The sequence below is a fragment of the Phascolarctos cinereus genome, unplaced genomic scaffold, assembly GCF_003287225.1.
Source record: "Phascolarctos cinereus isolate Bilbo 61053 unplaced genomic scaffold, phaCin_HiC Scaffold_5;HRSCAF=322, whole genome shotgun sequence".
NCBI classification, from domain to species: domain Eukaryota; kingdom Metazoa; phylum Chordata; class Mammalia; order Diprotodontia; family Phascolarctidae; genus Phascolarctos; species Phascolarctos cinereus.
Genome location: NW_027555958.1, coordinates 377,782,632 through 377,795,716, shown reverse-complemented (window position 1 = coordinate 377,795,716; position 13,085 = coordinate 377,782,632). Strand labels below are relative to the sequence as shown.

Below are 13,085 nucleotides of genomic sequence, written 5' to 3'. Positions count from 1 at the left end.
TCCTCTCCCTCCTCCTCTTTCTTCTTTCTCCTCATCTGGGACATCATTGGGTTGGACTAAATGATCTCTGAAGTTTCTTCCAGCACTGACATTCTCTGCTTCTGCCTATTTTCAGCCTGAAACAACTTCCTCTCTCCTCCCCTCCCTTTCCCAATCCTTCCTTTTCCTGCTCTTCAGGACTTGGCTTCACATTTCATCAGGGTGCTCAGGACCAGGGTCTTGAGAATCTTGCCCAGGACCTAGTAAGCATTATACTGTATTGATTCCCACTGAAGAGCAAGGCAGATAGTTCTGAACTGAGTCATTATCCCTCGCTAGCCAAGGTGGGGGAAGGGGAATTATCTTTGGGCTGGTGTTGCTGTTTTTGTTTTTAGAGAGGGAATACAGGAAGAAGGGGGTGATGGGGTGGTATACTTTTTTATTTAATGTGTGGAGTTTTTTGGCCCTCCTGCACAGTGTGAGTGAAAGGAGAGAAAATGATGAAAGAAGAATCAGTCAGAAGCATGAAATAAATCTTATCCATCCAGGAAGCCATCATTGAGGAATAAAAATCCAGTTGTCTGTTTTTAAAACATAAATTTAACTTTATGGAGAATTTCCCCCACCCTTTAATAGTAAACTTTAATCTCATCTCTCCAAATTATTTTCTGATTGTCATTGTGCTTATATATCCTTCAATATTTAAAGAATCTAGAAGACAGATTGCAAACTCTCCTATGCCTTAGCAAATAGTCTGGGTGAGCTACTGCAGTAAAAAAAAAATCCTTACTTTGCAGCCAACATTCTGGTGATAAGCCTCTGCTCTTAAACTGGAAGGGACCTAAGAGGTCATCTTGCCCAACCTCCTCATTTTACAAGGTGAAGAAAACGAGGCCCAGAGTGGGAAAAAGACACCCCAAATCACAGAGGTATTACATAGCAGAGCCAGGACTTGAATTCTGGTCCTGTGTCTTCAGGTGACAGTCCATCACTGCGCCCCTATTTGATATGAAAGCTTGCAGCTGAGATGTCAGTGTCACAGGCACAGTCTTGGAGAAGCCAGGGCCACCAGGCATGATCTAAATTCGTGGCACAGTGGTTAGAGTGCTGGGCCGTGCTGGGCCTGGCTAGGTCTGGAGTCAGAAGACTTATCTTTTCAATTCAAATCTGGCCTCAGACACTTACTACCTCTGTGATCCTGGGCAAGTCACTTCACCCTGTTTGCCTCAGTTTCCTCATCTGTAAAATGAGCTGGAGAAGGAAATGGTAAACCACTGCAGTATCTTTGCCAAGAAAACCTCAAATGATTAAAAACAACTGAAAAAACCCCCCAAACCCCCTTGGTATATATGTGTGCATAAGGTTTTCTTCTACGTATTTACATATCAATTTTAAATTCCAGACATATACTTGACATATTCAAATTTGTTTTGTACCTGTTTACATTTTTTAAAATCTCCCCTTTGTCTTATTCATTTTTATATCTGCCTCCCTCCCTCTCAACAAAGTGCACCACACATAGTAGGTACTTCATAAATGTTTATTAATAATGAATGAATGTTTTAAAAAGAGATTTCCACCACTTTGCGCAGGGTTTAATGTCAAACAGCCCTCTCCATTGGGCAGTTCTTCCTTGGGTCTGATCTAAATATCTCATCCTGTAACCTCAGTCCATTTCCTCCTGCTCTTGGTTGGAGAGGCAGACAGCTGGTGACCCTAGCCTCTATTCATAGCAGCTCAGTGCGGTCACAAGGAGGAGGAGAGGATTTTCAGGGGTCTCAGCTCCCTGGGAGCCGCCATTGGGGTGGGGGCAGGGCCACAGCCCAGGTGGCAGGGGCGGGGCCAGGGGCAGGCCTGGAGCATCCTTCCCCTCTCCGTGCAGTGCGCGCTCCCTTCCTTCTCTGAGTCTCGCTTCAGCGCGTGCCCCAGGAGGAGAAGGAAGGAAAGAGTGAAGGGAGGAGAAGGGTGGCGCGCACGCAGGCTGTCGGGGGCGCGCCAGTCAGGCCCCGGGGACGCGCACGGGCTGGTCTCTGCCCTAATGCGGCTGGCGGCGAGAGGCGCTGCAGGCGTAGAAGGGGACAAGTGGTGGCCCCGGCAACCGAGGACCCTGACTGCTCCTGGACCTGCACTGGAGCCGGAGTTTCAAGCCCTGGGGGGAGAGAGGTAAGAGAGCTCTGCCCTGGTGGGACGGGGGTGGGGGATGTAGGGAGAATCTATGGGCTCTGGAATCCTGGACAGAGACACCCACCTCCAGTCCTCCTCCCCATCATCTTTCCTATCCTCTCTCCCGCTTTCGTTCGCCTCCCCATCAGCCTTACTATTCCTCACTTTCCACATGAGCACTTCCTCATTATCATTTCCTATCTCCTATCCCCTATGAAGTCTGCCTTCTTCACCATCATCTTTACTATTTCCATCCCCCTTCCTATCTTCTCTCTTCGTCCCCTTCCTATACTCTCCCCATTCTCCTTCCTATCTGTCTCCCCATCCCCCTTTGTATTCGTCTTCCCATCCTCCTGCCTATCCATCTCCCATCCCTCTTTCTATCCTCCCCATCCCCCTTCTTATACTCCTCCCTATCCATTTCCCCATCCCCCTTCCTATCTGTATCTCCATCACCCTTTCCATCCTTCCCCCCCATTTTGATTCCCCATCTCAGTTCTGTTTACCTTCCCACCCTCTCCTTTTGCCCTATCCTCCTTGATATATTTCTTTATTGCTACTTCTATTCCTTATCTCTCTCTTGTCTACCTCCTAGCTGAGGTCCCAGTCCACAGTCCTCCTTCTATTTACCTCTCAATCCTATCTTATATCTTCTTCCACATTATATGTCAGCCTCTCTCCTTGCCCTATTCTATCACCTTCTAGGCTTCTCACTAATAGTTGTCCATGACCTTTCCTTAAGAGTCCTCTCTTTCCCACTCTGGCCTCACTGTTTATGACATCTCTTTACCACTTCTTTCTATACTCTATCCCAGTCTACTACTGAGTGCCCTGTCTGATCCATCTCTCCCTTATCTATATTATTCCTTTTCAGTGAAGACCCCTCAACTCTCTCGGCTGATTCCACTCCTCTCTATAACCTTCTCCATCCACCCCCTCCAGCACTCTTTTCTAAAGTATATTGCTGCCACTTAATTCCATATCCTATTGCTCCATCCCTCCCTTAGAATTTCTCATCCTTCCCTTTTCCCATCCTTGGGTCTGGGCATAGGAAGGCTGAGTGTGCTTTGTTAGAGCTTTTGGCTATAACCTTCTTCCTCCCAATGCCTTGTGTCTTCCTTTGGGGTGCAGGATGTGGAATATGCCTCCCTGCTGTTCCTTCTCTGCCTCCAGACCCTCTATGCCAGCTGCTCTAGTTGCCTTAGGAGGCTGGTTTGTTTCCTGGTTGGACTTTGTGGTGGGATAGAGTTGAGTGTATGTTAGTGGATTGGGAGGCAAGGAAGACCATAATGGCTTCATAGATTATTCCAAGTTCTTGTTCTGAGCCCTGACCTGGAAATGATGGTATAAAGGTTTCACTGGTGGTTTGGTAAATTTAGGATTTTTGGCACAGGATTGTTTTCCCAACTCCAAATAGAGTCATGATGCCTTTGTGTGGCCCTCAGGGCTGGGAGTGGGCAGAGTGCTGAATCATTTGGACTTTCATCATATGCAGCCTCTTGCTGTATACTATCTTCATACCTGGTCCCCTGGGCAAGATCAGCTCCAAGATTTTACAGCCTTCCCAGCCAGTGCAGTGTGTGTGTGTGTGTGTGTGTGTGTGTGTGTGTGTGTGTGTGTGTGTGTGTGTTGGGGGAGGGTTGAAGAGAAGGGGAAAGGTCCCAACCTCTTACCATGGAAGAAATGCCCACAATTCTCTCCTCCTCATCCCTTCTTGTCTTTCTTGTACAAAGAAATTATGTCTTATCTACTCTTTTAGTCCTAGACACTAGGAGACAGGGGAAGTGTCAACAAGACCTTAGAGGAGGCTGAGATCTCGAATTCTGTGGTCTTGGGATGAAGAGAATGAAGCACTCATAAGAGATGAATTGTTTACCTTAAGCCCAAAGTGCCAGACTGATGCATGACCCACAGAAGTCAAGGGACCAACTGGGGATGAGAGACAGGGAGTCCAAGAGAGTGTTAGAGGTGATGAGAAGTCTGACTCATGCTTCCTTTTGTTCTGATCTCCCCAGCATTCCTCTTTAGGAGATGTATTCTGGCCTCCTAACCTCCCACTTCCACTCCCACCCTCTTTGGGTACAACTGGAGCTCTGTGTGTGTGAGAGAGGGAGAGAAAGAAAGTACCTGAGCTTAATCTTAGGCCTTAAAAACTATTCTTATCCTCTTTAGAACAGATAAGAAATTTTAGAGGTATAAATGGAAGATTTAGCATGACCATTGAGGCAACACTTAATTTTTCTGAATCCCTATTTCTTCATTCGTAACATGAGGGGGTGGAACTAAATGGCCTTTTCATTTCCCTTGCAGCTCTAAATCTCAGGTCCCATGAGAGCAAACTGCAAATCCTCACCTTTCTATGTATGGCTCACCTATGTTAAGATGAAATAGCTTGCCTCTTCAAACTCCTCAGGTCTCCCTTTATGCCTGGTGGGGGAGTAGGGAGGACTGACAGCCTCCTGCTTTGTATAGGCAGAGAAATGAAGAATCCTCTTGAATTCAGGTACCGAGGTCTTCAGAATCTCAGAACTGGCAGAAATCTCCAAGTTTGTCTAGTCTAGCAAAGACCCAAAGCGTGAATTTCTTCCATACTGTCCCCAAAAGTGGTTCAGCTTCCTCTTAAAAACTCCTGATGTTGAAGAATGGACTGAGTACACTGGATTTAATCAGGTCCAGGGTTTGTGTACAGGCTCTATTACTTATGGAGATCTTGGACAAGTCACTTCAACCTCTATAGGTTTCAGTTTCCTGCTATGTAAAATAAGGGGACTGGAATAGATGATCTGATGATCATTTAAGGTCTTTTCCTATTTTAGTTCCTTAGATTGTTGATCTCATTACCTCCTCCAGCAGGCCATTCTGTTTCTGGATAGTTCAAATGTTTATCAAGCTTTTTTTTTTCCAAATAAAGTGGGACTCTGACCTCATAGCTTCAACCCATTGGTCTTTTTTCTGCAGGGTCTCTCTGGAAAGAGGAGTAGCGATAGCCTTTGAATGCAATTGAGAGTTGATTGAACCATGATTCTCTTGTGAAATGATTAAACATTTCAGTTCCATTCAATCAAAATTTTATTGTGTAACCTGTCACCATCTTTCCTGAGTCCCAGCTGCTGTGGGTATGTCATTGACCCCTCTCCTACAGTGCTCAGAGCCTGCTGTCCGTACCCATTGAGAAGTCAGAACACAGAAAGAAGACCTAGTTTTGCCAGCTTCGCTAGTTAGTTTCTTTATTCTTTTATTGGGCTGAGCTTAGCTTGAAGTTTTGGTGACACATGAAGGATATAGCTACTGTCTTGTAGTTGAAGTTGCTATATTTTGTTTTCTGTGATTGAGGTTGGGGCCTAGCTGTGTAGTGACTGGGTCTTAAGCTTCTAAGGCTCTGATCATATAGCTTTTCCCATCCCTTGCCCCACCTTCCTTGCTCAGCCACTGGTGCATTAAGATCTCTGAGTCTCAGATAACATAAAGAGATGGGAGGGAAGCAAAGAACTCTGTCCTTGGAAACAAAAAGATGTTTAGAAAATAAGAATGGGTGAATTAGCCAGATCCCACTCTACTGGGGGAGAGAGATGCAGACTCAGATTGTTTATATTCCCTACCTTTAGGCAGTGGGGTCAAACTCAAATAGAAACATATCCTTGTGGGACAAATTAATAGTACCTATACTTTCTTTTCTTTTCATTTACTTTGTTAAATATTTCCTAATTACATTTTAATCTTGTCACCTGCACTCAGGAGTTTTCTGGGATTCCTCTGCATTAGACAGAACAGCTGAAGGGGTTGTTGGGCACTGGGACTTTTGATGCCAATACAATCAATGCTTCTACCTCCTTCCTAGGTTCTGGTATGGTTGTTGTTGTCTGGAAATGTGGGTTGGAGTTGTGTGCAGTGATCAGGTTAAATCTGAGGTGTTCCTAGATTCCTGGGCTTGGCTGCTTATTGTGCCAGGCATCCAGTGGCTGGTAGAGCAGAGATTTCGTTGGTAAGCTTGCCTGGGGGAGCACACATAAACCCAGGATGCGGCTTCTGGCGGGAGCCTAGATTTTCTGTTGTTGGGATAGGGCAGCTTTATCTTGCTGTCAATTTCAGATACTAGCTTAGTTTCTCAGATATATCAGTGCCCAAATTTGCTTGGATGTCAGCATCCGCTGCCTCCTGGAGCAGCAGGTTTTCTAGGACAAAATCTTTGCAATTAACATGTTCAACACCTTCCTCCTCTCTCTCTCTCTTTCTCCCTTTAACAGCCCATAGGGTCAGTCACTTCCCTGTTCTGAATTTCCTCTTATGAGCAGAGACCTATCCTGGTTACTACCAAGTCCAAGGAAGGGAACAGTTACTGCCCTCAAGAAGCCTTTAGTCTGGTTGAGAAAACAGTCTTTGCCATTATGGAGCTCTTCTGGCCTAGAGGCAGAGTAAGAAGAAACAGGAGACACAGGGTCATCAATTTAGAGATGAACGGGATCTGAGAAGTCCCTTAGGTCAGCCTTTTCATTTTACAGATAAGGTAACTGAGTCCCAGAGAGGCTGATGACTGGTGCAAGATCACTTAGGGAACAAGTGGCAGAGCTGAGATTTGAACCCATGTCTTCTAACTTTTTCCACTGCCCATGCTTATGGACAATACCATGGAGCAATAAATGTAGGGCCGGTTCTTTATACAAATGTTCGGAAGATATAGTTTAATAATAGTGGTCATAGTTAAGTGGGAGTAATCATAGAAAACCTGATTGAGGAACAGGTGCATTTGGAAAGGGAAGAACATGGGTTGTTAGGAAGTTGGCCACAGGTAACTTCCTCTCTTTTATCTGGTTAGGCTTGGACTAAGTGCCTGACCCCAGGTTACCCTGACTGAGTTGGGAGAAGAGCCCAGGAGACTTCTCTTCTCATCTCTCTAGAGAGTTCACGTAATTGTTTGGGAAGTGAGGTCCAAGCTATCTCTCTGCCCTCTGGATAGGCTGGGCCCTGCTAGAGTTGGGGCCGGCTGTGATCCCAGACCAGGTGGTTAGAACCATATTCCAAGCCAGAGATGTTTGATGTCAAACTTTCTGTCATTTGCTTTTGGGCCAGGTGGTTCAATATTGCAGATGATCAGTGCCTGGTACATAGTAGGCACTTAATGAATATTGATTGATTGATTGATTGAAGTGTCCTTACCCAGAATTCTGATGAAAGGACAAATGGTCAAAGTCCACGTGGTCTGGAGGTCAATGAGGAGAAGGTTAAGGTGAGAGCTCAACCTGGTGGTTGGGTAGGCACAGTGCTAGCCCCTCTGTCCCTCTCCACTGCTGCATTCATTGGCCAGGTTCTGGCTGTAGGTCTTCTAAGCCACCCTTTGCCCTCCCTGTGGTTAAATGTTTGAAGGAACATTGCAATCCATCTATTACTTAGTACAGGCTCAGCAATGTTAAGTGACTTATCCATGCTCACAGAGCTAATCAGTGTCAGAGGCAGGACTTCAGCACCCTATCTGTTACGCTGTCCTGCCTCTGCTTGAAGGAATAGGGAAAAGGGGTAGTTTGAGGATTAGGACAGCTAGATAATCATGGAGTCAGTGCAATATCCTTTAGGCAAGTCTGTTAGGATTCAATTTTTCTAGGTGAAAGGGATACACAGATCTAGCTCTACGAGACCTTAAAGTCTAAAAGGGGAAAGGCTAAGTACATAAATAACTGGCAAAAGGTGACATAGAAAGGTAAAGGAGCAGTCCAGGCAGAGTACTATGGGAAATTTAAAGAAAGAGAAATCACTTTCACCTGACAGTGAGTGAAAGGAGATCTAGGGAAGTGGCATCTGAATTGGAACTTGAAAGAATGGAAGGACTTCAGCAGATAGATGGAATTGGGGTGGAGGAGTTCCTTCCAGGCCTGGGAAAAGTTGTGAAGAGGAAAGGAGTGTGGGCAGTAGAATAATTGACTTTGGCTAGGATGTAAAATATGTGTATGTACTGACCAGGTAGCATAGTGGATAGTGTTGGACTAAAGACTTGAGTTCAAATCCAGCCTCTGATACTTATTGCTGCATGACCCTGGGCAAGTCATCTAACCTTTCTCAGCCTCACTTTCCTCATCTGTGAAATGGTGATAATCTGTTTGAATATTAACAGTGACAGGGAGGTTACTACCCCATAAAGCAGCTTATTTAATGGTTAGACAGTTCTCAATGTTAGATCATCTGTATATAGAGCCAAACATCTGTTCTTGATTCTCCTCAGTCTACACAGAATATTCATCTTATATATAAGAACACCCTGGCTATTTGAAGGTATTGCTCATGTCATCCTAACTCCCTCTCCCTACCCCAAAAGATCTTTTCTAGCTCAATTCAGCACCCTCAGTTCATCCTTCAAATTATCCACCACAATCCTAGTCATCTACCTTTGGACTTGCTCTTTCTTTTCATGGCCCCTCCTAAAAATGGTATGCAGAACTGAACATAGTATTCCAAATGTGTTCTGGCCAGAACAGAGGACAGAGGGATCAACCTACCACTTCCCTGGATCTCAGTATTGCATTCCATGTGACATAGCCCAATATTGTGTTAGCTTTTTTGTTTGCTTTTCAGTCAAACCACACTGTTGGCTCATGCTGAATCTGCAGTCAGCAAACCCTCCAAGTTCTTTTTTTAACCCAAACTGTGATTGGCTAGTGATGTCTCCCCTTTATTGAGTTGGTTTCACAACATTGAAAAGAAGTAGGTTACTTATGATCCTGTATCACTCCTTATCACTATCTTCCTTCTCCTAGTTTTTCCTACTCACTGTGGCATATAGTAATACAGGGAGAGGACAGCATTCTGGGGGCTTGGCTTTGGCTAGGGTCATGCAGCAATAAGTGTCAGAGTCTGGATTTGAACTCAAGTCTTTCTGACTCCAAGTCCAACACTATCTACTATGCTACCTTGTCAGTACATACATATATTTTACATCCTAGCCAAAGTCAAATTCTCATTCCATTTCTAACTAAATCATGTCTACCTTTGACTGACTTTAGGAGAATCTCTGCCTCTTTATGAGTTTCAGGCTTTCCTTCTGTACAATGAAAAGAATAATGATTCTGAAAATTTTCACGCAAATGAGTGACCACTCCTCAGAGATCTTGTAGGAGGGAATCCTACTGTCCAAAAGGGATAGCCCAAGTGTGCCATGGGACTATCAGGCAGTCTGGTGAAGCCGGAATAATATTTTAAAATGATTGAATGAAATGCTAAGTTTCCATTAGAGGATAATAGTAATAAAAGTGTAGTCTTTTTTTCCCCACCCCAGTTCATGGAATTCCTGAAATCTGTCTATGGAGCTGAAGTTAAGAACCCCTGACCTAAAATAGTCCTGTGATTTTGATATATTCTCTACCCCCTCTCCCATCCCACACATTGCACTTCCTGATGATCTTCATTTCTCTTTTCTTACTTTGCTTTCATTCAGAAAGAGAAGATGAGAGTGCCCTGGGATATTGTGGTGAGGGTCCTGGCGACATCATTACCCCCCCAGTCCCCTTCTGCAGGAAGCAGCTGCTTTAGCATCTGTCTCCTCTTCCTTCACCTGCTCCCTTTTACTCCTCTTCCGCTGCCCCTCCCTCAGTCCGCCCCTCCCCACAGCCACCCTGGCAGCCCCTCTTTCTATCATTATGATGCTAATTGTGTTGTTGATTTTTCCAGATCCTGGAAAGAAAGCCCCAATCTGTTCTAATGAATTTAATTACAGAGGGGCTTGGAGGTCCTCAGAACCTCTTACCAGGATCACAATAAACAGAGCTAAAGAGATAAACAGGCACCCTCCCCCCTTCTCCCCCCAGCTCCCTCCAACCCCAATCAGGGACAAGCTGCCAGAGATTCTGGGCTAGCTGACTTGCCTCCTGGGATAAGAGGATCCTAGCCCTGGGCTGAACTGAGGTTCAATATCTTTCTGCAAATTGGCGCCTTTCTTGTACGTGACCCCATCTAGCCCCATGTTCAAGATCTCCCATCTATGCTTTGTGTTTTATTCACAGCCCAGTTCTTGGGTAGTGAAGGATAAGGAGCATAGTGGGTGGGCCTTCTAAAGAGACTTGTCCTCAGTTATCCTTACCATCATCAACAGATATTTACTGAGCATCTACTATGGCTAGGGTTCTAGCTGCCAGAGGGATAGGGGTGGGGTACAGAGATACATTCTCTGTCTTAGGGACCTCAAAGTCTGCCTGGGCAGACAGGGCCATTTTTAGAGGGGGAAGAATAGTAACATAAAGCAGTGTAAAGCTAAAGTACCCAAAGAATGGTATAGACAGTAAATACTTTAAGAATAAAGAGGCTGAAAAAATAAAAATTTAAAAAAAAAGAATAAAGAGGCTGGAGAAAACACTGTGATCTGAAGTGGGTGGAGGAGGCTTTCTGGAGAAGAACATCAATAAGGAAAGAGGAAGGGAAAAGTTGTTTCTGTAAAGAGAAATGATATTAACTAAGTGATGGACTGCAAGGCCTTTTTTGGTCCCCCCAGGTGCTAGTGCAATCCCCTCTGAGATTGCCTTGCATCTACTCTGGATATATTCTGCATGTATGGTGTTGTTTTTCTTATTAGAATTTGAGCTCCTTGAAGGACTGTTCTCTGCCTTTCTTTGTAATCCCCAGTGTGAAGCACAAAGACTATTACATAATAAATATTTAAGAAATGCTTATTGACCAACTGATTGATCAAGCCAGTTAGTATAGACCAAGTTTAGGAAACACTTGGAGGAGGAGCATAGATGTAGAGGTGGAAGGGATCTTGGAGGTCATTTAGTCCAGCCCTTTTATTTTACAGATGAAGAAACTGAGGATCAGAGACATTAGATGACTTGTCCAGGATCACACTGGGAGTAAGTGGCAGAAATAGAATTTGAACCCATCTCCTTTAACTCTAAATCCATTACTTTGGATTCCTACTGTACCACACAGTGATCCTTAGGGAGAGTTGTCACGAGCACCGGACTTGGATTCAGGAAAATGTGGAGTTTTAATCCTACCTCATTGCACTTACTAACTATGAGACCCTAAGCAAGTCACTTAACTTCCCTGGATCTCACTTTCCTCATCTGTAAGATGAGTAGGTTGGACCCAATGACCCTTCCAACTCTAAATCTGTGATTTCCTAGAGAGGACATCCAGAATGTGGAATCTTGCTTTTGGCATTGGTGGTTGCTAGGATGGCCAAGATGAGAAAGAGTGATCTATGGAGCATTGTCCAAGGTGAGTCCTAGTTTGAGAGCACAAACATTCTTCCTTGCTAACATTGGCCAGTTTTCTTCTGTCTTAAATTTCTTGGAACAGGCTATGGGAATTCCCAGATCTGGGGTCAGTAGGTTTCATTCCTTTCTTCCACTTAGTGTGCACTAATGAGAGTCCTGGGGCAGTCCACATGCACTGGTAACAAACATAGTCCTAGTTTCAATTCAATTCAATTAAAAAAAAACCTTTATTAAGCTGTTTAGAAATGACCCCAGGCAGGAAGGGGAAAGGGTTTCACAGACATATCCCAGCTGTAAAACTAACAGAAGCATTCTTTAAAAAAAATCGTATCAATATCTTTTGTTCTTATGTCACTTTTATCCATTGTAACTTTGAATAAAAAGAAGAAAAAACAATTCAGCACCACTAATGAGCACATCAGCAAAGTCCAGCATCTTATCTACACGTGGTATGTCACATCTGTAGACCCCCGTCTCTGCAAAGAGGCAAGGGAGGTGCCTTCTCTTATTTTAGTCATTATGGTTTCACAGCACTCAGGTTTCATTTTGTCGTTTCCATGTGTGTTGTTGGAGTCACTGAGTGTGTCGTTTCCCTGGTTTTTCTTACTTCACTTTGCAATAGTTCATGTAAATCTCTCAGCGTTTCTCTTTATTATTCATATTTATCCTTTCTTTCCCCACAATAATATTCAATTTGAGGCATTTTTCTTTGACTAGATTTCAGGAATTTTTTTTTAGCCATTCCCCAATTGATTTCTACCCATTTTGTTTCTAGTCCTTTGCTATTGCAAAACATGCTTTTATGAATGTTTTTATAGCCAACAAGCATTTATTAAATACTTACTCTGTGCCCCCCTCCTTTCTGAGATCCTTTGACCCATTAGTGGGATTGCTGGATATGAACAAAGTAAGTAATTTTTCTCATTTCTCGTGGTATCCCTCCAAAACCTACCTTGGATTTATCTTGTACAGATTGTATGTATATACACATATGTTCACTTTCATATTGTATATCTGTATCTAGGATTGTAGAGGAAAAACTTGAGGGCTCTCTGGACAAGTATGCCAAGCTCCTAGCTTCTGCAAGAGATGTCTACCATTAGAATTCAAGTTCTTTTGGGGGTAGAAACTGTTTCACTTTTGTCTTTGGATCGTCAGTGCTTGGCACAGTGCCTGGCACATAGTAAGCACTTAAAAATGCTTGGTGATTGGTTTCCTTCTTCTTGGTTTGCTTTCTATTTTCCCCAGCCTCCCTTGGTTCTATTCCTTCCTTTGCTTCCTTGAATGCCTTCTGTGTGCATCACTGTACTATATGCTGAAGGAGGCTAGAAGAGAAATGTTACATACAGCCCCTGCCCTTAAGGGTCTACTGGCAAGATTAAGTCTATGATATTTTAGAATCTACTGTTCCTCACCCAGGGGGTCAGATCAACCTCCACATCAGCTCTGGGGACCCTTCCAATCCTTCCATTACTTGTGACCAATCCTCGAAGCTCCTTGGGGTTTACTGCCCCATCCACTTTCTTCCCTCCCTCTTCCTCTGGGTTTCTTTCTTTTTTAATTCTTCTTAAGATCATCACCACCACATGAATACCCTTTGGATATTTACCCCTCTTTCCCTTTGGCCTTTTCTGCTCTTCCCTACCTCCACCTTCGAGTAAGTCATCAATGGGTCACTAATTACATCCAGGACAGTATACTATATTGGCCTTACATAACAATATATCCACAGGGAGACACATCTCT

At 44.1% G+C, this 13,085-nt stretch overlaps 1 protein-coding gene across 6 annotated transcripts in view; it reads left to right on the top strand.

The window, feature by feature from the left end:
* The first annotated feature begins 1,710 nt into the window (after positions 1-1,710).
* Positions 1,711-13,085, top strand: part of NFASC (neurofascin) — a 243,640-nt gene continuing 232,265 nt past the window's right edge. For 5 of the 6 annotated variants that reach the window (XM_078156385.1, XM_078156381.1, XM_078156382.1 and 2 more), the window contains exon 1: positions 1,711-2,142. In XM_078156385.1, coding sequence (XP_078012511.1) covers positions 2,018-2,142 — 125 coding nt within the window. In that variant the 5' untranslated portion in view covers positions 1,711-2,017. The remainder of the gene's footprint in view (positions 2,143-13,085) is intronic. The other variant, XM_078156383.1, reaches the window with a different exon arrangement.